The sequence below is a fragment of the Mesoplodon mirus genome (genome assembly GCF_964341445.2).
Source record: "Mesoplodon mirus genome assembly, chromosome: 9".
Classification (NCBI taxonomy): domain Eukaryota; kingdom Metazoa; phylum Chordata; class Mammalia; order Artiodactyla; family Ziphiidae; genus Mesoplodon; species Mesoplodon mirus.
This window is the reverse complement of record NC_138985.1, coordinates 29,546,967-29,572,639: the sequence shown is the minus strand read 5'-3', so window position 1 is coordinate 29,572,639 and position 25,673 is coordinate 29,546,967. Positions and strand designations below refer to the sequence as shown.

Below are 25,673 nucleotides of genomic sequence, written 5' to 3'. Positions count from 1 at the left end.
CTGGGAGCCCCGCCCGGCCCTGGGTTCTAAGTTTGGTAAAGTGACTTTGGCCAGGCGTGGTTCCAGAAAAAGTGTTCCCGGCCCCCAAAGTTACGCAGGAAGCCACCAGGTGGCCTAAAGCAGGGAGTGGGGGGAACACGTATGCCTTGACTACACTTGCAGATTAACGCCAACAGTGAAGTCTGGGAACAAAGGGCGTCGGCTCACGTCCCCCGGGACAGTGGCCACAGGGTCACCGCTCAACAAGGCTGCCCCGGCGCTGTCCTGGGACGAGCTCGCGGCACAGTGAGCCCTGGCGGGAAGGGGTGGCGGGGCCCTCTTGCTCACGTACCACTGTGAAGGGACAGGTGGTGGGTGGGCGTCGAGGCCCCGTCAAATATGGCTCTGTCCAGGAAGTCGATGGTGGACTCCGTGTACACGATCTGGAAGACCTGGCCGAGCAGGGAGCACAGCTCTTCCGCGGCGACCTGCCAACGGAGGACAATGCGGAGGCTTCCTGGGCCGCTTCCGGGCGTTCGACACCTCAGATGCAGAACGGACGCCTGCACTGAGGGCCTGACGCCTCCCACTGCCCAACGGGGCCGCAAGGACACCAGCCCACACCCAGGAAGCTGGCTGGACCTGCAAGAGGGTCAGCTGCCGGCCCTCCTCCTCCACTGCCCTTCCAGCCAGCACCGTCTCCCCACTCCTGTCCCAGCCACGGGAAAGGGGCAGGGAGGGAACAGCCCCCGGGCCAGGTCACACGGACGGCATTCCTGACACCGCACAAGTGTTTCACATGTGTGCCGTTAACGCAGGGTCCCATCTGGGGCGGCTCTGCCCCTGGGACACGGGGCAGTGTCTGCAGGAGCTTCTAGCGGGGACAGGCCAGTGAGGCGACCCTGTGAGGAACAACTCCCCAGCTGGAAGGTGGGCGGGGCTGGGGAGGAGGGATGCTGATCAGAGGCTACCTAAGGTGGGGCGGCCCTGCTTTGATCTCACAAATGTGAAAGCTTAACAGAAGGGTATCAAGGGGCTCCCCGAGGCTGGTGGCTCTTGGGTGGCCGAGGTGGGGCCCCAAGCCCCAACTCCCCACTCCCAAGCATCTTCCCCAAGGGCACAGCTTGGGGTACAGACCACAGCCCCCGTCCGCGTGGGGGAAGGAGGGGTGGGGCCCACCAAGAGAAGAACAAACCAGCAGACTGGGAGCCAGTGGGACCTGGGGTGGGACCTGGGTCAGGTGGTATACGGGGCTGGATCAGGATATAGGCGGGGCTGGCTCTGGTGTGGGTGGAGCCTAGGCAAGCTGTAGGTGGGGCTGGGTCAGGATATGGGGGGGATGGGCAGGCCGTGGGCAGGGCCTGGGTACCAGCTGCCAACCCTGCTCACCTTGGTCTCCACGGCCAGGATCACCAGGCAGCATGCCTCCACAGGCCCCACTCCGCTCTCCGACAGGGAACCTGCGGTGAGGCCTCTGGAACTTTCTGCACACAAACTCTGGCTGGGGGAGATGCCGGGGTCCTGGGCTGGGAAGTCAACACCGTGGCAGGTTAGGGCAGGTGTGGGAGCTCAACAGCAGGCTCTGGGCGGCCCCTACCTGACTCAGGTGGGAACAAGCCGAGCCAGGCACCCCCCCACCGTCCCCTTCCCTTCACGAGAGCACCCTCCCACCCTCGCTCCCCTGCCACTGCCCACTCAAGGCCATCACCTTACATGACCTTCTAGCATCTCTGCCAAAGACAGAGCGAGTATCTTAGGCTGAGAGAGGAAACGGCTCGTGTTCAGCTGCTTGTGATCTACACAGACGCAGGCATCCACAGGCTGCTAGCGACAAGGTTCATACACAATCCCGACAAGAGATGGGGAAACGAGGCACAGGGGGCAGGGCGCCAGGCCGAGGGTGGGTGAGGGCCAGAAGCCAGGCAGGGGTCTGGACGTAAGAGCCCCCGCTGTGGGCCTGACACTGCACGCCGCCCCCTCACACACAAGGTCTTGTGGGACGCGAGGGGGAATTCCTGAAGTGGGAAGGGGGGCCTGGGGCCCAGGGAAGCTTCTACAGGAACAGGGCTCCAGGCCTGTCTGAGCGGATGCTCAGACACACCTGGGAGCAGGAAGTGGATGGAGGTGAAGGCTTGAGCTCCCCTGATGCTGGGGTAGCTCAGCACAAGCCCACCCGGGAGGGAGACCACCCGAAGCTCAGACACGGCTGAGAGACGGGAACCCAACCGGGAACAGCCATGCTTGGGGTGGATGGGCCTGCAAAGACCAGGGCTCTGAAGGGCAGGGCTGGCCGCACCCTGTGTGGAGGCTGAGCCCCATGAATCCCACGGTTAGACCCCGGACTGCACCGTCCCACAGACCCATGGGCCACAGGTGCTGAGCGGTACCCGAAGTGGAAACTACCCACAAGGTCTCAGTTAGGACAAAAAAGACTGCGTGAGCTCTCACTAGCAACTGTTACCCTGACCTCACTGACGTGATGTCTGGACATAAAGAGCTAAATGAAATACGTTAGTAACGTTGATTTCACTTGTTCCGTTTTACTTTTTTAGAACATTTTTAGTAGCTTTGTGGCTCGCACCCGTGGCTGCTCTCAAGGAAGCAGACATGTGGCTCCAAAGCCACGCAAAGCAAGCCCCCTTCCAGTCCCCCAGCTGCATCCAGCCACAGGCCTACAGGCTGTCCCCACAGGTGCCGGTTCAGATCCACTGTCCACTCTCCTACATCCACAGAAACATCCTTTAACGAGATGTCTGCATGCTCTCTGAGCTCTGCCTGCCACACGGAACCTCCTGCAGCCAGATCTGACCCCTACCCCTGACCCCATGTTGTCCCAAATGCCAGCAGAGCCCGGGCTGAAGGAGGCACACAGACAGCCTGCGGGTAGTAGGCACTTAGTAAGTGTTAGCTACCACTGCCGGCACCTGTGCTGAGGACGGCCACGACGTGCCTCATTTCACACACAGCGCGCGTGATGGGCACAGGAGCCTCTGAGAGACCAGGAGGCCCCCGGTCTGGAGGCTTCCCTTCTGGGCCATCTGCTAGAATGAGGAGGCCGCTCCAGGACACGGAATTCATTCTCTTCCTTTAACTTGAAAGCTCTCAAAGCCCTGGGCCCTGGTTTTCATCTTTGGGGAAGTTTCTCCTATGGAGCCCATCCCCTCTCTTAGAAATAACTGGGTCACCTGTCTTCCTAGTACTCTGCTCTGTGCTTAACGCTGAGAAATGTCCTGGACGCAAGAAACCCAGGGGCCAGCTCGCCTTCTACCGGCCCAAACGCCGGGAGGCCCGCAGCCAGAGCGCTCTCCTCATTGCTCGGTCCCTAGGGAGGCCCCAGACCTCGGGCCTCCTGCGGGGACAGTCCCCTGGCAGGGCACGGCAGCTACCACGGCGCTGGGCAGCACAGGTGGAAGCAGCTACACAGCCAGTTCCTCAAGCAGCCGCCACCACCCACCCACCGGGCGGCCATCTGCTCCCCGTTAGTCCAGGAGCAGCAGCGGAAGTAAACAGAATCCTCCTGACAGGTTTACTGTGGGGATTAAACGAGATCACGCACGTCACACGCTTTCTACTATTGAGCCGCCTTCAATTGTCATTTTTGTAGCTTGAAATGCAGCTTCATGTGGTTCAACCTAAAATAATGCCTGTCGTTAAATGGTAGCTGCTCACTGAACACAACACGGGGAAGTGAGGAACGAGCAGAGCACAGAGGGGCCCTCGCTCCAAAGTGCAGCACGACAGAGCGGGGTGCGTGTGAGTGTGCGTGTGAACTAGCGAGTGTGAGTGTGTGGGGCCCGTGTGAGTGCATGCGAGTGAGTGCGGGGATGTACATGGGTGTTACACGCATGTGTGGGGAGTGTGTGTGCGTGCATGCGTGCTGCATGTGACGCTGCGGAGGGGACGCTAAGCCACAGCCACACGGAGGAGAGGGGCTGTAGGAATCCCGGCAGCCACCTGCGCAAACCGCTCCAGTTACCTGTGCACACGGGCCCGCAGCATCCCCAGCGGATTCACAGGCCCTTGCACGGGAACCTCCTTGAAGCTCGAGGAGTCAGTAATGAGAAAGCTCACCAGGGCCCTGGCTCTTAAGAAGCCCTCGGATCCCCATGAACTAACGACCTCAAGCAGAAATACAACTCTGCACTGCCGGAAGCACAGCGTGCGACCCAGGCCGGTCCAGCGGGCCACCCTCACGCCCCGCCACCGGCCCTTTGGAAATGAGCAGCTCCAGGGCTCAACCCAGCCGCCGCCAGTGCCTAAAGGAGCCCAGGACAGCGTCCGTGCTGCAGCGACAACCTGAGAACTGCCCACCGGGACGGGCACGGCATGTGTGAAACTGTGATTTCTCTCCTCATTTCTCGGGGACTTAGGCCAGGGCTCTGGACCTGCGAGGCAGCCAGTCCGGCAGTGCCAAGTAAGGCGGCGCTGCACCCTCATCGCCAGGTGAGAGGAGTGGGCTGGGTGAGGGGAGCTGACGGCTGGTTTAAGGTTCTCTCTGATTCTCCTACACGGACACACTCAGAACGTCTCGCAGACACTGCTGGTCTGGTCTCATCTTTGCTTCGTCCGCTTTGGGAAGACTGCCTGGCCAAAGGCAGGGGCTGAATGTTGGCTGGGCTGAGCTGAGGCCCACCCTCAGCCTGTGGAGCCACCTGCGCCCGGGGCTCTACCAGGCCTGGGTGCCAGCGGCCACGTCAGCATCCTGGACGGGGGCCGCGCTGAGCGACGGTGGCTGAGCTCAGCACCTGTTCCCCACAGCCTCCTGGGTCACTGCCCTTCTCCGGCCAGAGGGCTTCTCTCAGGCACAGTGGGCAGCAGTGGCTGACCCACCGCTGTAGAAACTGTCTCCAGAGCTCCATGAAATCCACGGACTCATTCCTCAGGACAGAGGCGTGGTCGGCATCTGCCAAGGACCCTCCTGACCCCGCTCCCCTGGTCCATACCTGTCTTTAGGACCACCAGGTGTGAGGCGTCATCCCGCACGTAGGACACGGCGGCGATGTCATGGATGGGGACCCTGAGGATGGTGTCCTCCCCGTCCCTCCAGGCCAGCTTGACGTTGTAGGCAGACAGGCTGATCACAGCGTCATGCTCCTGGGTCAGGTGTCCGGGGAGCTGGTGGGCTCTCTGGAAGGAACCACACGGCATCAGAAACACAGGGCCCGGCCACGGGCTCCCCTGGGATCCCGCGCCGTGTGTGGCACATGCAGCCCACACAGCCAGTGCTGACTCATGAGCAGAGCGCTGCTCCCTTGAGAGCAGCCATGCTCGCCCCCAGGGCACTGCTGTGTTCAAACCACGTTGGGGGGTCCTTCTGGAACCGCCTTTAGACTCAGACCTGTGGCATGTGGTTTGGATATCTCGAAAACGTGAATTGTGAAACAGCCCAGAACCAGCAGGAGCGAGTCTGGAGAATAAAGCTCATGTTCAGACTGAGGAACAGTCTTGAGAGCCAAGGGCCAAGTGCACCCTTAACATGATGGGACTCGGTCATCCCTCACAGCCATGAAGGCCCAAGGTCAGAGGGCCAAGAGCTGGTGTCAGAGAACAAGGGTCAGAGGTTGGGGTTAGGAGGTGGAACAGGCTGGGGGTCAGAGCTTGGGGTTAGGAGGTGGAGCAAACTGAGGGTCACAGGTCAGGGCTGGGAGGTGGAGCAAACTGAGGGTCAGAGGTCAGGGTTGGAAGGTAGTGCAGGCTGAGGCTCAGAAGTCAGGGTTAGGAGGTGGAGCAAACTGAGGGTCAGAGGTCAGCGTTAGAGGAGGTAGAACAGGCTGAGGGCCAGAAGTCAGGGTTAGGAGGTGGAGCAGGCTGAGGGTCAGAGGTCAGGGTTGGGAGGTGGAGCAGGCTGAGGGTCAGAGGTCAGGGTTGGGAGGTGGAGCAGGCTGAGGGTTAGGAGGACAGAGTCGGGCAGATGGGGTTACCTTTGCATTGTCTATGTAATGCAGGATTTCAGTCCTACTGGAGGGATTCAGGTATCCTGGGATGGATGTTAACTGACCTAAGTACTAAAAGAAAGTGGAGAGAGAAAGTGCCATGAGAAAGGGAAGATGAGCCAACACCACCACGGGCCAGCAGAGCACCGCGAGAGCCTCACGCATCCCCACCACCAGGCCCCTTGGCCGCAGTCCCAGCTCGCAGTGGGGGACTCCCCAAGGTGGCGTGCTCCAAATTTTTAGCAAAATCTCTACCGGCCGAGGAGAACACTCCCACACTTCCCACCAGACTGCATCAATGTTGTCGTCAAAGTCCTGTCTTAAGGACACCTCAAAATTAGTTTGGTGGAATCTGGATTCTAAAAGGACAGACAAGGGACTTCCCTGGCGGGCCAGTGGTTAAGACTCCAGGCTTCCACTTGCAGGGGGCCCTGGTTCAATCTCTGATAGGGGAACTAAGATCCCACAAGGCGCATGGTGTGACCAAAAGATAAAAAGAAAAAAGAAAAATAAATAAAAGGACAGACAAGGATGGCTTGTGTGTCCGGGTCATGGTTAGAAACTGAAAACAATGGTTCTGCACAACCTGCTAAAAGTAAACGTGTTAACTCACGAAGGGCCAGGCAGCAGAGTAGTGAGCACAGAGAAATGAAGTGACACGAGGCCATGAAGCACCTGCCTAACAAACCTCAACGAAAAGGGCCCCGAGTGTGGTGCAGACACAGTGCTGCTTCAGCTGTGTTCACGTCACATCTCCACCAATGAACACAGTCTTTAAGTGTGATTTAATGGGTTACTGATTTCTCTTACAGCCAGCATTTCTCATCCTCTCACTAACTCGAATGTTTAAGGTCGCTGTTAACAGGGTGACAACAGACTTCCTGTCTCCAGTCCGTCGTCACTCCTGTCCTCACAAGAAAAGAGATGAACAAACTGAAAAATCAACATGTCTTCTCAGATCCATCAGAGAACAAGGTCACAGGGCAAACTGCTGCCCCCAAAACTGGAGAGAGCGACGGGGGACAGAGAATCACAGCCCCCGGGGAGAAGCCACAGGAGCCGGCCTGGGAGGCACACCAGAAGGGGACTGACCAAGGGTTGGACACGGGCATAGACAAGCTTGAGACAAAACTCTGGGGGCCAGGGAGGAAGGCCTCTTTACCTCAGCTCCTTTTACCTGAATCACCATACCCAGCTTTCAACAAAAAATTATAAGGCATGGTAATAGGCAAAGAACACTGAACACACAGGGCAAGCATCAGAACCAGACTCAGATATGGCAGAGATTTTGGAATTATCAGACCAGGAATTTAAAACAACTATGATTAACATGCTAAGGGCTCTAATAAAGTGAACATCATGCAAGAATTGATCGGCGAAGTAAGCAAAGAGATGGAAATTCTAAGGAAAAAAATCAATGGGAAATGTTAAAAACCAAAAACATTACAACAGAAATGAAGAATGCTTTTGATTCATTCACCAATAGATGGACACAGCTTGGAGATATGTCAGTAAAAACTCCCCAAACTTAAAAGGAAATAGAAAAAAGAAAAGAAGGGGGAAAAAAAACCCAAAAAAGGAATAGGGCTTCCCTGGTGGTGCAGTGGTTGAGAGTCTGCCTGCCGATGCAGGGGACACGGGTTCGTGCCCCAGTCTGGGAAGATCCCACATGCCGCAGAGCAGCTGGGCCCGTGAGCCATGGCCGCTGAGCCTGCGTGTCCGGAGCCTGTGCTCCACAACGGGAGAGGTCACAGCAGTGAGAAGCCCGCGTACTGAAAAAAATAATAATAAAAATAAAAATAAAAAATAAATAAAAAATAAAAGCACTTCCTCTAAGATCAGGGACAAGACAAGGATGTCCACTCTCGCCACTAGTATTCAACATGGTTTTGGAAGTCCTAGCCACGGCAATCAGAGAAGAAAAAGAAATAAAAGGAATACTAATTGGGAAAGAAGAAGGAAAACTGTCACTGTCTGCAAATGCCATGATACTATACATAGATAATCCTAAAGATGCCATCAGAAAACTACTAGAGCTAATCAATGAATCTGGTAAAGCTGCAGGATACAAAATTAATGCACAGAAATCTCTTGCATTCCTATACACTAACAACGAAAGATCAGAAAGAGAAATTTAAGGAAACAATCCCATTCACCACTGCAATAAAAAGAATAAAATACCTAGGAATAAACCTACCTAAGGAGGTAAGAGACCTGTACTCAGAAAACCAGAAGACACTGATGAAAGAAATCAAAGATGACACAAACAGATGGAAAGATATATTATGTTTGTGGACTGGAAGAATCAACATTGTGAAAATGACCATACTACCCAAAGCAATCTACAGATTCAATGCAATCCCTATCAAATTACCAACGGCATTTTTTACTGAACTAGAATAAAAAATCTTAAAATTTGTATGGAGACACAAAAGACCCCGAATAGCCAAAGCAGGCTCGAGGAAAAAAACGGAGCTGGAGGAATCAGACTCCCTGGCTTCAGACTATACTACAAAGCTACAGTCATCAAGACAATATGGTACTGGCACAAAAACAGAAATATAGAACAATGGAACAGGATAGAAAGCCCAGAGATAAACCCACGCACCTATGGTCAACTAATCTATGACAAAGGAGGCAAGGATATACAATGGAGAAAAGACAGTCTCTTCAATAAGTGGTGCTGGGAAAACTGGACAGGTAAAAGAATGAAATCAAAACACTCCCTAACACCATACACAAAAATAAACTCAAAATGGATTAGAGACCTAAATGTAAGACCGGGCACTATAAAACTCCTAGAGGAAAACATAGGAAGAACACTCTCTGACATAAATCACAGCAAGATCTTTTTTGACCCACCTCCTAGAGTAATGGAAATAAAAACAAAAATAAACAAATGGGACCTAATGAAACTTAAAAGCTTTTGCACAGCAAAGGAAACTGCAAACAAGACGAAAAGACAACCCTCAGAATGGGAGAAAATATGTACAAACAACACAACTGACAAAGGATTAATTTCCAAAATATATAAACAGCTCATGCAGCTCAATATTAAAAAAAAAAAAAAAACAACCCAATCAAAAAGTGGGCAGAAGGGCTTCCCTGGTGGCGCAGCGGTTGAGAGTCCACCTGCCGATGCAGGAGACATGGATTCGTGTCCCGGTCCGGGAAGATCCCACATGCCGCGGAGCAGCTGGGCCCGTGAGCCATGGCCGCTGAGCCTGTGCATCCGGAGCCTGTGCTCCGCAATGGGAGAGGCCACAACAGTGAGAGGCCCGCGAACAGCAAAAAAAAAAAAAAAAAAAAAGTGGGCAGAAGACCTAAATAGACATTTCTCCAAAGAAGACATACAGATGGCCAACAAACACATGAAAAGATGCTCAACATCACTAATCATTAGAGAAATGCAAATCAAAACTACAATAAGGTATCATCTCACACCAGTTAGAAGGGGTATCATCAGAAAATCTACAAACAACAAATGCTAAAGAGGGTGTGGAGAACAGGGAACCCTCTTGCACTGCTGGTGGGAATGTAAATTGATACAGCCACTATGGAGAACAGTATGGCAGTTCCTTAAAAAGCTAAAAATAGAACTATCATATGACCCAGCAATCCCACTACTGGGCATATACCGAGAGAAAACCATAACTCAAAAGGACATATGCACCCCAGTGTTCACTGCAGCACTATTTACAATAGCCAGGTCATGGAAACAACCTAAATGCCCATCAACAGATGAATGGGTAAAGAAGGTGTGGTACATATATATACAAAGGAATATTACCCAGCCATAAAAAGGAACGAAACTGGGTCATCTGCAGAGACGTGGATTGACCTAGAGACTGATACAGAGTGAAGTAGGTCAGAAAGAGAAAAACAAATATCGTACATTAACGCATATACGCATATGTGGAATCTAGAAAAATGGTACAGATGAACCAGTTTGCAAGGCAGAAATAGACACAGGTGTAGAAAACAAACATATGGACACCAAGCGGGGAAAGCGGGGGCATGGATGGTGGTGGTGGTGGTGGTGGGATGAATTGGGAGATTGGGATTGAGATATATGCACTAATATGTATAAAAATAGAGAACTAATAAAACCTGCTGTATAATAAATAAATAAATCAATAAATCAATAAAAGAGAAGCCACCAGGATGAGACGCCCATGCACCGCAACAAAGAGTATCCCCTGCTCACCACAACTGAAGAAAAGCCCGCATGCAGCAACGAAGACCCAACGGAGCCAAAAATAAAATGAATAAAGAATACAAAACAAAATAACAAGAAGTATAATTGATATGTTAAGAAAGGAGAAACAATGGAATTATTAAAATGCTCAAATAAAACCAGATAAAGCAGAAATTGAGTAGAAAACAAAACAAACAAAGAACAAGAGCAACAAATAGAAAACAATTATAAATATGGAAAATATTAATCCAACTATGTCAATAATCACTTTAAATGTGAATCATCTGAATATACCAATTAAAAGACAAAAACTGTCAGACTGGATAAAAAATTCAAGACACAAGTATATGCTGTCTACAAAAAACCGACTATAAAGAGGGTTATTACATAATAAAAACATAATAATCCTTAATGTTTATGCACCTAGCAAGAGAGCTTCAAAAACACATGAGGCAAAAACTGATAGAACTACGGGGAGAAACAGATGAATCCACTATTACAGCTGAAGACTTCAACACCCCCCTCTCAGAAATGGACAGAAAATGACAGATCCAGCAGGCAGAAAATGATAAGGAGAAAGGTGAACTCAACATCTTCCACCAACTGCATATAACTAACATCAACAGACTGCTTCATCCAACAACAGCATTCAACAGAATACACATTCTTCTCAAGCTCACACGAACATTCACCACGATAGAGCACATTCTGGGCCATAAAACACACCTTAACAAATTTAAAAGAATAGAAACCATACAAAGTATGTCCTCAGATCCCAGCGGAATTCTTTCTTTTTTGGCCGCGCTGTGCGGCTTGCAGGATCTTAGTCCCCTGACCAGGGATTGAACCCAGGCCCCCTGCAGTGGAAGCGCAGAGTCCTAACCACTGGACCACCAGTGGAATTCCTTGAAAGACACAATCTACCAAAATTCACATAAGGAGAAATGGATAATGTGAATAGGCATATAAGCTATTAAAGAAATTGAATCAATAATAACTTTCTAAAACGGCAAGTATCAGGCCCAGACAGATTCACTGGTTAATTCTACTCAACATTTAACGAAGAAACTATACCAATTCTCTATAATCTCTTCCAGAAAATGAAAAGAGAAAACACTTCCTAACCCATTTTTTGAGGCAGCATTACCTTAGTATCAAAACCAAAGATACTACAAGAAAGGAAAGACCAATATTTCTCATAAACATAGATACAAAAATCCTCAACAAAATATTAGCAAATCAAATCCAACAACGGATAAAAAGAATTATAAACCAAAAGCAAGTGGGATTTATCCCAGGTATGCAAAGTTGACTCTACATTCAAAAATTATTAAATGTGATCCACCACTTTAACAGGCTAAAGAGAAAAATCATATGGTATCAACAGATGCATAAGAAGCATTTGACAACCTCTAATATTCATAACAAAAACTCTCAGCAAACTAGAAATAGAGGGGAACTTCCTCAACTTGATAAAGAACATGTACAAAAAACCTACAGCTAACATCAATACTTAATTGTAAGAAGCTCTAAGGTTGCCTAAGACCAGGAACAAGGAAAGGATGTCCCCTCTCACCACTGCTTTTCAATACTGTATTGGAAGTCCTAGATAATGCAGTAAGACAAGAAAAGGAAATAGAAGGTAGAGATTGGGAGGGAAGAAATCGAACTGTCTTTGTTTGCAGATGCCCTCTCTGACGGGGGAACCAAGCAGGCAGGTTACTCTGGGGATTATCAAATGCAAGCAAGGTAAACACAGAGGCCTAAGCCAGTTCACCTACTGCTGTGCCAGGCAACCACCTGCCCACAGAGAAGAAAACTGGCACAGAGAGAAGAGGGACTGGCAGAAGCTCACGTAGGGCACAGAAGCAGATACAGGCTGAGTCTAGGCACAGTCAGATGAGCATCCTAAACTTCACAACAGCTGCATTCAAAAGCTGTTCAGTGTGTGCTGGGTAGCTCCAAAGGGAAATGCATACTCATTCTAAAAAGTTTTAGATTTTATCCTTTCTAAGCTTGGGGTGAGGGGGAGAGAATAAAACTAAACTGTGTATTAGTCTCCCCACTCTCTACAGGGCTGAGAATCCACCCCTCTGACAGAACAGTTTAGAAATAAGTAAGCAGCACATCTAATTACTGGCTCATACTTAAGGTTGTTACAAATGAACATTCCAGAACGTTGTCACAGATGTGCAGCTAGCAGAGGCCTTTCTATCTTCTTCTTTTTTTTTTTTTTTGCAGTACACAGGCCTCTCACTGCTGTGGCCTCTCTCGTTGTGGAGCACAGGCTCCAGACACGCAGGCTCAGCGGCCATGGCTCACGGGCCCAGCCGCTCCGCGGCATGTGGGATCCTCCTGGACCGGGGCACGAACCCGTGTCCCCTGCGTCGGCAGGTGGACTCTCAACCACTGCGCCACCAGGGAAGCCCTATCCTCTTCTATGTGTTCATGTAAACCAAATGCAAACCCTTCCTTAAATTTATCAATATTACCTTTCATCTATTCTTACACTTCCTGATTTCAAAACTTACTACAAAGCTACAATAACCAACAGCGTGGTATTGGCATCAAGACAGACATTCAGAGCAATGAAATAGAATAGAGAGCTCAGAAATGAACCCTCATATACAGTGTCAGTTGATTTTTGATAAGCGTGCCAAGGCCATTCAATGGGGAAAGGACAATCTTTTCAACAAGTGGTACTGGGAAAACAAGACTCCACACACAAAAGAATCAAGTTTGACCCTTAGCTAACACCATACACAAAAATTAACTCAAATGGATCAAACACCTAAATTTAAGGCCTAAAACTATAAGACTCTTAGAAGAAAACATAGAAGAAAAGCTTCATGACATTGGATGTGGCAGTGATTTATTGGATATGATACCAAAAGCACAGGCAATAACAGAAGGTGGAAGCAACTCAATTCTTTATGGAAGAACTGGATAAACAAAATGTGTTATAAACAGTGAGATATTATTCATCGTTAAAAAGGAAGGAGGGCCTCCCTGGTGGCGCAGTGGTTGGGAGTCCGCCTGCCGATGCAGGGGATGCGGGTTCGTGCCCCGGTCTGGGAGGATCCCACGTGCCGCGGAGCGGCTGGGCCCGTGAGCCATGGCCGCTGGGCCTGGGCGTCCGGAGCCTGTGCTCCGCAACGGGAGAGGCCACAACAGTGAGAGGCCCGCGTACGGGAAAAAAAAAAAAAAAAAAAAAAAAATTAAAAAGGAAGGAAATTCTGATACATGCTACAACATGGATAAGCCCAGGCACAAAAAGGTAAATATTATATGATTCCACTTATACGAGGTATCCAGAGTAGTCAAATTCAGAGGGACGGAAAGTGGAATGGTGGCTGTCAGAGGCTGGGAGGAGGGAGAAACGGGGTTATTGTTTAATAGGTACAGAGTGTCAGTCTGGCAAGGTGAAAACAATCCTGGAGGTGAATGGTGGTAATGGTTGCAGAGCAACGTGAATGTTAGAACACTTAAACTGTACACTTAAAAATGGTTAAGATGGTAAATTTTATGTTATGTGTATTTTAACACAATTTAAAAAACCTTTAATGTGGAAAAAAAGCAGAGGCAATAAGAGAAAAAAATGACAAACTGGACTTCATCAAAATTTAAAGCTTTGTACATCAAAGGACACCATCAATAGAGTGCAAAGACAACTACCAAATGGTAGAAAATATTTGCAATCATATATCTGAAAAGAAGTTAATACCCAGAATACACAAAGAACTCCTATAACTCCACAACAAAAAAACAAACAACCTGATTAAGAAATATGCAACGGACTTAAATAGATATTTCTCCAAAGAAGGTGTATAGGTGGCCAATAAGCACATGAAAAGATTCTCAATATCACTAGTAACTAGCGAAATGCAAGTCAAAACCACAGTAAGATACTACTTCACACCCATCTGGATGGCTACCATCAAAACAGAAAATAATGTGTTGGTGAGGACATGGAGAAACTGGAACCCTTGTGCACTGCTGGTCGGACTGTAAAATGGCACAGCCACTATGGAGAACAGTATGGTCATTCCTTAAGAAAGAAAACATAGAATTAGCATATGATCCAGCAATTCCACTTCTGGATGTCTATGTAAAAGAACTGCAAGCAGACAATAAAACTCTTAGCAGAGGGCTTCCCTGGTGGCGCAGTGGTTGAGAGTCCGTCTGCCGATGCAGGGGACGTGGGTTCGTGCCCCGGCCCAGGAGGATCCCACGTGCCGCGGAGCGGCTGGGCCCGTGAGCCATGGCCGCTGAGCCTGTGCGTCTGGAGCCTGTGCTCCACAACGGGAGAGGCCACAGCAGTGAGAGGCCCGCGTTAACGCAAAAAAAAAAAACTCTTAGAAGAAAACATAGGACAAAAGGTTCATGATATTGGATTTGGCAATGACTTCTTGGATTTGATACCAAAGGCACAGGCGACAAAGGCAAAAAAAAAACAGACAAACTGGAGTTCAACAAGATTTTAAAGTTTTGTACATTAAGAGACACTATCCACAGAGTAAAAGAGCAACCCACGGAATGGGAGAAAATATTTGCAAATCATATATCTGACAAGGGATTAATATCTAGAATATACTGAGAACTCCTAAAACTCAACAAAAAACACCTGATGCCAAAATGGGCAAAAGATTTGAATAGACTTTTCTCCAAAGAAGATACACAAATGTCCAATAAGAACATGAAAAGATGCTTGAGATCACTAATCATTAGAGAAATACAATCAAAACTACAATGAGATACCACCTCAAACTCATTAGGATGGCTAGTGAAAAACAAAACAAAAACAGAAAATAACGAGTGCTAGCGAGGATGTGGAGACACTGGAACGCCTGTGTACTGTTGGTGGGAATATAAAATGGCGCAGCTGCCGTGGAAAACAGTATGGAGGTTCCTCAAAAAATTAAAAATAGAATTACCATATGACCCAGCAATTCCACTTCTGGGTATAGATAAACCCAAAAGAATTAAAAGCAGGGTCTCAAAGAGATTTCTGTATTCCCATGTTCATAGCAGCATCGTTCACAATAACTACAACATGGAAGCAACCCAAGCGTCCACTGATGGATGAACGGATAAGCGAGATGTGGTATATCCATACAATAGTATATTGTTCAGCCTTAAAAAGGAAGGAAATTCTGCAGTACATTACAACACAGGTAAAACTTGAGAATACTATGCTAAGTGAAATAAGCCAGTCACAAAAAGACTAACAGTGTATGATTCCACTCATATGAACTTCCTAGAGAAGTCAAATCCATAGAGACAGAACGATGGTTGCCAGGGGCTGTGGGGAGGAAAGAATGCGGAGTTTTTGTTTAATAGGTATAGTTTCAGATTCACAAGATGAAAAGAGTTAATTAAGGTAATGGATGGCGGTGATGGCTGCACAACCACGTGAATGTATCTCATACTACTGAACTGCGCCCTTAAAAATGTTTAAGATGGTACATTTAATGCTATATTTTAACACAATTAAAAAAAGAAAAAAAACTGAAAGCAGAGACCCAAACAGACATTTGTACATCCATGTTCATAACAGTATTATTCACAATAGTTAAAAGTTGGAAACAGGGCTTCCCTGGTGGCGCAGTGGTTGGGAGTCCGCCTGCTGATGCAGGGGACACGGGTTCGTGCCCCGGTCCAGGAAGATCCCACGTGCCACGGAGCGGCTGGGCCCGTGAGCCATGGCCGCTGAGCCTGCACGTCCGGAGCCTGTGTCCGGAGCCTGTGCTCCGCAACGGGAGAGGCCACAACAGTGAGAGGCCCGCGTACCGCAAAAAAAAAAAAAAAGAAAAAGAAAAAAGAAAAAAGTTGGAAACAACCCAAAGCCCATTGATAGATGAATGGATAAATAATATGTGGTGTGTGTATATATATATTGCACTGAAAAGTTCTGAAAAGAAAAAGTTCTGGAAATGGATGGTGGTGATGGCTGCACAACTATGTGAGTGTACTTAATACCAATGAAATATACACTTAAACAGTTAATTTTATGTTATGCATATTTCACCACAATAAAAAAATCGTATCCTAGCTTCACTCAATAATTGCATTTGCTAAAAACCTTTTGAATCATAATCAGTATTATACTGTATATTAGTTACCACTTCTAGATGTGTATCATCCCAAATTATTAATTTCGCTTAAATTCAAATAGTAATAAAAAATATATTGACTACGTTGGGGTCATATAAAAGTGCCCTGGTGTTATCATGTCTGCAGGACTGTACAAGGATTGCCCCGCCTCCACATGGCCTGGGGGACAAAAGGTCACCACCACCGTCTTGCCTTTCTCAAAGTGCCACCACACTTCAAACTCAGGCTCACAGATCACCAAGAAGGATTTACTTTCTTCACAGAGGTGAGTCCTCACTCATTGGAGATTTTTTTCGCTGTAACATATGTATTAGTAAAACATGTTTTGTCAAAAAGGAAAATTGCAGCTCTCATTCCTGCTGTAACTCCAGATGGGACAAAGTGTGCCTCCTGGGCAGTTCTTACAAAAGCCTTCCCCACTGTCCTGGGCAGTCCCCTGCCGGTCCTGACCAATGTGCAGCGCCCCCTTCAGCGACGTCAGGGACCAGCCCACACCCGCCGTGAGATGACATGGCGCGGCGTGCTGTGCCGGTTAACTGATCATAGCACATTCAGGTCACAGCTGCAGAGGGTGAACGTGATGGAACAACACAGACCAAGGGGACATCTGACTAGCGGTCACATCAGCTCCATCAGCCCTGGCAGCAAAAGCCGGACTGTCTTGGGCACCCGCTAACCCCACTGCCGTTCCTGCCGCCCTTATAGAGACTACAGCCAACACAGGAACGTGCTGGTGAGCTCATCACTTCAGCTCTAAACAGCGGAAAGTATTTCCAAAAATAATTGCTGATGAGATACAAGAGAAGTCCATTTTTATACTGAGCCGAAGTCAGCCTCCCTATAACATCCACCTATTTGACCTCGATCAACAAGTTTTCCACGGCAGAGCGTGGGCGCTGATGGAACGGCAGGACTCTATGAGACGTGGGATGGGGACACCTAGGTAGATGCACTTGAGAACCTCAATCTCATATTCTTCTCAGCACTCTAGGCCTGCAGAAGTGGCCCAATCCCACTTGTTAGAAGCCACAGGACCCCCATACACACATACGCACACACACACACAGCCCTTGCTGAAAAACGACACACGGGCCTCACTGGGATGGGCACCTTTCATGACGATGCTGTTCTCCTCAGGGTCTGCCCCGTCCGCCCCTCCTGGCCATAAGACCTGTTCCTGGGATCAAATCTCAACATAGCACGATCGGGACCCGCTGGGAAGAGAGACTGAACACTGATGGAGCAGCAGGTGCCGGATGGAGGCGGATGGACCGCCAGCTGGATGAGCATGTCTATGGGGCTCTGCACTTAACCCTGGTCAGGGGCCCGGACACGGCTCTCATGAACTGCAAGCACAGCTTAGAAGCTCAGCAAACACAAGGCCCATGTTAAACTCAGTGGAGATTGCAGAACTGCTGAGCCAACTGTGGATAAAGGTTCCAAAAGATGCAGAGAGGTGGGCCCGCTGGACGGGGTCTACCGTGTAAGACCTGGAACCCCACGACTGCCCCTGCTACTTGGGAGGGCTGGGAGGACACCCCACCCTCAAGGATGAGCTGGAACGAATGGGCTGGCAGGGGTGCTGGCACCACCCAGCGGCTTGGCGGTGGCTGTTCTCAGGGGGAGAGCTAATGGGGGAGATGCTTTAGCACTAGGCTTCCTGGAGCGAGGGGGATGACAGGACCCTGCGAGAGCAGAAGCCCGGGGGCAGCCCTCAGCCACCAGGAGCAGGGCAGGCAGGCATGCTCACTGCAGCGGGCAGTGACTGTAAATGGCCAAATGGTGGGGCGGGGGCTGGTATGCAGGCCCCACAGAGATGCAACTAGAGCAGAGGCGTTCCCAGGGGCCAGGGAGCTGCTGCGAGCCACGTACACAAACAAGGACACCACCACTGAGCGTGCTGCTCCAACGCAGAGTGGCCGTCTCTGACCCGGTTTCCAGTCCCAGGAAGTGCCTGAGGGAAAGGCCAAGCCCAGGAGAAGGAATCTGTAACACCCACACGAGTGTGCGCTGCAGCAACGCCCCCAGTTCCCTCCGAAGGGACTCACAGCCACTCACTTGGGTAACAGTACACGGGGGAAGGAAACTGTTCGAGGCTTGGAAGAGAGGGTCTGAGACAATGCTGAAAGGCAGGGGCCCAGACCACCAGCAAGGTCCTCTACAGGGTCGGGGCACATCCAGGAGGGGACACCTGCAAGGATGCCACACCTCCTCAGAACGCAGGGCACATCTGGAACCAACAGTCATTACACCACGCCTGGTCCCCAGTGGACAGAACGCATGGCTCTGGGCTCCAAGGTACGGCAGCAGGAGTGGCTCTGATCACCATCAATCCAAGAGACCCACTTGGGGAACGTGTGCTCCCAGCCCTGAAACTTTTGGCTCCGTGTGTTTTGAGAGCCTGGCTCTAGGGGTAAAAGGCTTCTACCAGGGGACACAAAAGGGATCTAAACTTAAAACCGCAGTCACCTCCTGATGCCAGCAGACAAGCAAGCAGAGAAAGGTGGTACTGTGCTGCAGGGGCAACCGGCCCGGATCGTGATGAGAAGGTGGGGAAGCTGCTACATACTGGGGACAAAGAGGTGCCTGTGTGGCCTTTAGGGGCCCCTTACACGCCCGTAAGTGGGCAGATACACATCTTTTTCCTCTGCTCCATCCTGCTTCCTTCCCTCCCCTTCTCCTGAGAACACACCCTGAATCATCAAACACAATCTCCAGTTTCAGGCCCTGCTTCTAGAGAACCGAGACATCTCTGAACAAAGACAAGTGACAAACAGGGAAAACCTTAACACTAACTTCACCGCGAAGGGCAAACTCACCTACCACACTGAGCGCTAGGGAAAATGTATGGGAAAACCACCAACCACCCGACAGAAAAATGGCTGTAGAAAGACACTTAAGAGATCTGACTCGACCATACGAAAAGATACACAACCTCACTCGTAAGTACAAACTGCGAGGTAACAGACTATGACCATCAGACTGGCAACGATCAAGAAGCCCGCATGTACACTGTGTGGCCCCTTAGAGTGTGGATGAACAGGCATTCGCCCAGACTGCCCGTGGTGTACACCAGCTTAAATCCCGCATGAAGGGCAACCTGGAAATGTCTGTCCAGACAAAAATAGCCGAGCCCTACACCCAGCAATTCTACTTCTGCAATTTATCCTAGAAGGTTAGTAAAATGTGTAACAGAGACAAATTAAATATGTATGAATAGATCACTGGTTACATAAAATACGGTACAGCCATTATAACAGGAGGGAAATGGACGAGGCAGCTTTATGTGCCCCAACCCACCACGATACGTCAAGATATACTGTTGCGTGTAAATAACGAGGTGCAAAGTGTGCACTAGGTAATCGTTTGGGAACAAATGCATGTGTGTGCTCAGATACGGACAGACCGCCCATGCAGGGACACACGAGAAACTGATGCCAATGGTTCTTTCCAGGGGCAGGGGGGTGGGGGGGACTGGGGACCTCTCCTCACCAGGCATCTCCTTACCGTCTGAATTTTGTACCATGTCCGTAACTTACCTATTCAACTATCTGAATTTTGTACCATGTCCATAACTTACCTATTCAACTTTCAAAAATACAATAAATAAGAAATAACAAAGCTTATCAAGAAGCATCTTGGGTTTGGTATCACACATGTGATTAATTACCCGCTGCTGCCCCCCGAATTAAAAGCCAGAGTGTCGGTTCACAGGTCCCGAGCCTGCACCCCTGCACCACCCTGGGCCTCATGGGGTCGAAATCCTGGGAAGGATGCTTCTGCTTTAAAAAAGCCGGGTGAGGATTCAATGAGAAAATGTATTTAAAATGTTAAAGTGTTGCCGTACAGGTAAGCATTCAGAAACGAGAGGCTACTGTGAAGTGCCTCTCACCTTCACGTTAGTAATGTTCATTCTGAATACAAACTACTTTCCATAAAGAACTACACTCGAGGGCCTCCCTGGTGGCGCAGTGGTTGAGAGTCCGCCTGCCGATGCAGGGGACACGGGTTCGTGCCCCGATCTGGGAGGATCCCATATGCCGCGGAGTGGCTGGGCCCGTGAGCCATGGCCGCTGGGCCTGCGCGTCCGGAGCCTGTGCTCCGCAACGGGAGACGCCACAGCAGTGAGAGGCCCGCGTACCGCAAAAAAAAAAAAAAAAAGAAAAAAAAAAGAGCTACACTCGAGTACGCGGGAGGCAAACTCTCACCACTAGTGCACTGTGTTGTCGTGGCTGCTTTTATTTTTATCAAAGTGATACATGTAGGAAGTTTAAAAACGTAAATAGTCCCCAGAAGTGTGTAACAAAAAACAACCATCTGGTCCCAACCCAGGCAACCCTATAAACTGCTTCCCAGAGGCAGCAACTCCAGGGTCTTCTGGATCTAGGACCAACTTTCTAAGTAATGGTTTTACATTGCTACTGCCTGATTCATCAGTCTAAGACATTAGCTGTTGATTTCCAGTTACGGCAGAGAAAGAGTTAACTCCCTTACATCACCACCCCCATTTCTTCCTTTTTTCTTACAATTTAGATAATTATTACTTAATCATTACTTGGTGCTTATATCCTCCTGTTAGGTACATTCTATTTCACCGCTGTGCCAAGAGGTAGTGAAATCACAATTTTCTTTAAGCAGAGTCTTTAATTTTTTTTAACCTTTAACTCTAAGATAATTGTAAATGGCATGCAGTTGTAAGAAGTAATACACAGAAGTCCACCGTACCCCGCACCCTGTTATACCCAAGGTAACATCTCTGTGATCACCCAGCATCACAACCAGGAGAGTGACTACAAGGTCAGGTTACAGAACATTCCAATACAAGGTCCCTCTCACTTCTCTTTTACAGGCGCACCCACTTCCCACCCACCTGGTCTCCTCCTTAACCCCTAGCAAGCCCTATCGGCTCTGCATTTCAATAATTCTGTCATATCAAGAATGTTATACAAAGGGAATCATGCAGTATGTAGCTTTGGGGATTGGCTTTTTTCACTCAGCATAATTCTCGGCAGATTCCTGGAGGGTGTGAAGCAATCAGTAAATCATGCCTTTTTACAGCTGAGTAGGGTTCCACGGTATGGATGCACATCATTTGTTTAACCATCTACCCACTGGAGGACATCTGGGGTATTTCCAGTTTTTGCCCATTATGAATAAAGCTGCTTTTAATATTCATGTATAGGTTTTTGTGTCAACACAGATTTTCATTTCCCTGGGATAAATACTCAAGAGTGCAACTGCCAGGTCAGACGGTAGTTGCATGTTTCGTTTTTAAGGAACTGCCCACTTGTGTTCCAGAGCGGCTGCACCATTCTACACGTCCACCAGCCATGCATGAGTGACCCCCTGCATCCTCGCCAGCATCTGCTGTTCTCACCACTTATTTAACTTCAGTCCTTCTGTTTGGTGTGTAGTGATGTCTCCCTGTGGTTGTAATTTGCACTTCCCTAACGGCTAGTGAGGTTGAACGTCTTCACGTGCTTATTCCCATCTGACTGTCTGCTTTGGTGAACTAAATGTCTCTTCATGACTTTTGCCCATGTTCTAATCAAGACTGTTGGCTTTTCTACTATTGGGCTTTGACAGTTCTTTATATACTCTAGATAAAAGACCTTTGGCAGGTAGGTGGTTTGCAGATATCTTCTCCCAGTCTGTAGCCGGTGTTTTCATCCTCCTAACGGAGTCCTCTGCAGAACAAAAGTTTTTAAATTTGATGAAGTTCAGTTTACCAATCATTCCCTTTTTGATGTCAAGTCTAAGGACTCTGCCTACCCTGGGTCCTGGAGATTTTCTCTTAGGTTTTTTTCTAAGAGTGCTAGAGTTTTACCTTTTCCCTTTAATTCCACGATCCATTCTGAGTTAATTTTTGTATAAGGTGTGAGATTTAGCGTGAGGTTCATTTTTGTCCCAATGGGTGTCCCACGGCTCCAGCGCCATTTGCTAAGAAGACAGCCCTTCCACTGACTTGCTTTTTGCGCCTCTGTCAAAAATCAGTTGGGTGTCTTTGTCTGGGTCTGTTCCTGGGTTCATGATGCTTTTCCACTGATTACTGTGTCAGTCCCTCCGCTGCTCCCTCACAGTCTTCATTGCTGTAGCTCTAAAGTACATCTTGAAATCAGGCGGACTGATTCCTCTCTTTTAAACTCTTCTTTTTCAAACCGTTCCAGCTATTCTACTTCTTGTGCCTTTCCATACAAATGTTAGAACACTTGTCTATATCTACAAAATATCTTGCCGGGATTTTGATAGGAAATGCATCAAACCTGTATATCGATTTGGGGAAAACTGACATGTTAACTAGGTTGAATCTTCCAAACCATGTACGTGGTATGTTTCTCCACTTATTTAGATCTTTGATCCTTTCATCCGTGTTGTGTAGTTTTCAGCGTACAAATCCTATACGTTTTGTTACGTTTATACCTAAGCATCTGTATTCACAACTGTAATATATTTTTTGCTTCGTACTGCCTGATTTTGGTATCAGGGAAATATTAACCTCACAAATGAGTTAAAAAGTGTTCCCTCCCCTTCTGTTTTTCTGGAAGAGACTGTGTAGAATTAGTGTTAACTCTTTAAACATATGATAGAATTTTCCAGAAACCACCTGGGCCTGGAGACTTTTTTATGGGAGTTTTCAAATTAGATATTTAATTTCTTTAATAGTTGCAGGACTATTCAAATGATCTATTTACTGGTGACCCGTGGCAGTCTGTGCTCTTCAAGAGACTGGTCTGTTTGCTGGCTGCTGTCTGAGGGTGCAGTCGCCTTGGGTGCTTTCATCAGACTTTGATTCTTCAGGGTCTCTTAGCACTTGAAGGATGTCGTCACTTCCTTCTGGCCCCGTGGTTTCTGACACGAAATCTATCATTCCGCTTTCCCTACAAGTAAAGTGTTCTTTCTCACTGCTTTCAAGACTCTGTCTTTGTCTTAATTTTCGGAAGTTTCACTATGACATGTCTTGGTGTGGACTGCTTTGGGTTTATCCTGTCTGTGGTGAGCTTCTTGAATCTCTGAGTCTGTCTTTTACCAAATCACAGCAGTTTCAGCCATGATTCCTTTGATCAGCTTTTCAGCCCCACCGCACCCCGTCTCTTCTCCCTCCAGGACTCTGAGGGCACAAGTGTCAGAAATCTGCTCTAGTCCCACAGGGGGAGGGGAGCACACTCTGTTACCAGGTGGAAGGGCTGACTCCCCACTGGCCTCCGCTGCCACCTGAGTGGGGGGCTCCTCTTCCCTGCTGGACATGGTTGGCGTTCTGGCTCCCCAAGTGGCCCAATGACATGAGGGGTGGTGTGTGTCACACTGCTGCTGTCTGAGGGCAGAATTCCAGGCTCCCCACATGGTCTCCACTGACACCGCAGTTCCACTAGGGGTTCATCAGGGATAAAGCCCCCGCTCCCCACTCAGCCTTCTCTGGGGTGGGTGCTGGCCCCTACACAGTCTTTGCTGGTAGAGGCGGCAGCGGGGCCACAGATTTTTCAGTCACATTCGGTTGGAACTGAGCAGGTACTGTAAAACATTTTCTGTCCTGCTAAGCCATCCCTTTCCTGGTCCTTTGGCCAGAGAGAGTGAACTTTGTTGGCATTTTGTGTGCACCTGTTGGCTGCTCTGGGTTGCCAGCTTCTTCAGTTCCAAGCTTGGGATACATGAGGAAAAAGAGAACCGGGGCACTCACCAAAGGGGTCGCCCCTTGGGTCCCAAGGCCCCTGGATGGTCTGCCGTCACTCTACCTTTCAGAGTCTTCTTACGGTTGTTGTATATATAACGTCCAGGAGTTTCAGGTGTACTTAGTGAGAGGAATATGGAAAAATATGTCGACTCCCTCTTCCTGGAAGCGGAAGTCCCCAACCTTTAAATTTTCCTGGTGTAATATGGGCCTACCCTTCCCTCCACTTGGTTTTCAATGTACACTTCTATCTTCCCAATTCTTCAGCAGCCTCGACTCCAACATATAAAACCATCTGTGTTCTCTTCTCCCAGAGCTGCCCTAGCCTGTTCCTCAGAGTCCCATCTTGGGAATTCCCTCTGTTCTTTTCCGTGCTTAGAGCCCCGGTTCTGGATCTGCATCTCCCACTTCCTGGTGCGTCCCTGTGCTCTGAGGCAGCACATCTCCCAGGAACCTCGTCAGAACGGGCTGTGAGGGCTCACGTTTTAGAAACCTGACTGTCCGGTCATCATGACCAGAAAGGGACCCTCTCGATCTGAGAATCATGTCTGGTGGTGAATTTTCTGCTAAAGGTTCTTCCATTACTGTCTTAACAACTTCCTCCCACTCTCCCCCATTCTTTCTTCTTATGAGTCAGAGGTTGAACCTTCTGGATGGATCCTATCATTTTTTTCTCTCCCTCACCTTTTGTTTACTGATGTTTGACCTCCTTGTCTTTTGACCCCTCTAATGAATCTTTTACGACACATAATTCAGATCCTTTCATTCCGAAAGCTCGTCTCCACCTGTTACCCTGCTATCTCACAGTTAACAGGATTTCCTCTTATCTTTCGGACAACATTCTGTATTTTTATTTTTCCCCCCGTTTCCACACTGCTGCTGTTGCATTCACCTTTACGTCTTGTGTTTGTCCCGGGCTCTATCTTTAGATTAAACGTCTTCCTCAAACGTGCACGTCTCCCTGACTGCCCACGAAAGAGGCCGTGTGCACGGGCAGAGGTGCAGACTGTCAGCTTCTCTCAGGCCGGCTGGGGGGTCACCCCAGCGTCATTCGAGGCGGCACTTCTGCGGGTTGCGTGGCTTCCACATGAAAGCACCCCTCCGAGGATCCCCTTGTGGGAGAGGCCTGGTTGCAGGCCTATCTGGAAGCTTGAGGGAAAGGGGGTGGGCAATTCTCACCGCTCCGGACAGAGGCTTTGACTTAATCTGCTCATCTTCACACTGGGTCTCTCCCCACCCTCCTCCGGGCCAGGTGTCCCCACGTCTAAAGCCCCCCTAGTGTCATGTCTCTACCAGGGAGACCTCCCACCTCCCCCTGTGGCAGGTGAGAGCAAACCCCTCCAAAAAGCCCACACCGTGCTTCACGCCCCCCCAGCCCCCGGGTCCAGCTGGACAGCTCTGCGTCCTCTGACGGACACAGGTCCAGCTCCGTGGGCTCTGTGAACTCGTCACCCAACCTTCGTCAGCTCCCTCTGCAAGTTCACGGGCCTCTCTCGTCACCACAGTCCCCTTTCCCATTCTCTCTGACTGCGCAGTTTTATTCATTTCTTTTCATGTAGTGTTTAGGGGAAGCGCTGACAATACACTAGTGCGCGTCATGTTTACCCACAAGTGGGCAGGGGCTTTGACAGGGTTCAGGGGTCTGTGTCCTAGGCTGTGACAGCGGCACACAGATTAGCTCTCAGCCTTGACCAAGGAACCGAAACACACGGCCAGCCTTTATGAGAAAGGAGGCAGCTTGCTACTGGAGAGAAAGCCAGAAATGGGGCCAGAAGACAGAGAC

General features: G+C 49.1%; 1 protein-coding gene across 5 annotated transcripts in view; it reads right to left on the bottom strand.

Moving 5' to 3' along the window:
• The window catches only part of CCM2 (CCM2 scaffold protein), a 55,794-nt gene that overhangs the window by 5,169 nt on the left and 24,952 nt on the right, over nt 1-25,673 (bottom strand). For all 5 annotated transcript variants that reach the window (XM_082632851.1, XM_082632852.1, XM_082632853.1 and 2 more), the window contains 4 exons: nt 5,901-5,984; nt 4,923-5,106; nt 1,369-1,505; nt 332-467 (listed from right to left, as the gene is read on the bottom strand). In XM_082632851.1, coding sequence (XP_082488977.1) covers nt 332-467; nt 1,369-1,505; nt 4,923-5,106; nt 5,901-5,984 — 541 coding nt within the window. The remainder of the gene's footprint in view (nt 1-331; nt 468-1,368; nt 1,506-4,922; nt 5,107-5,900; nt 5,985-25,673) is intronic.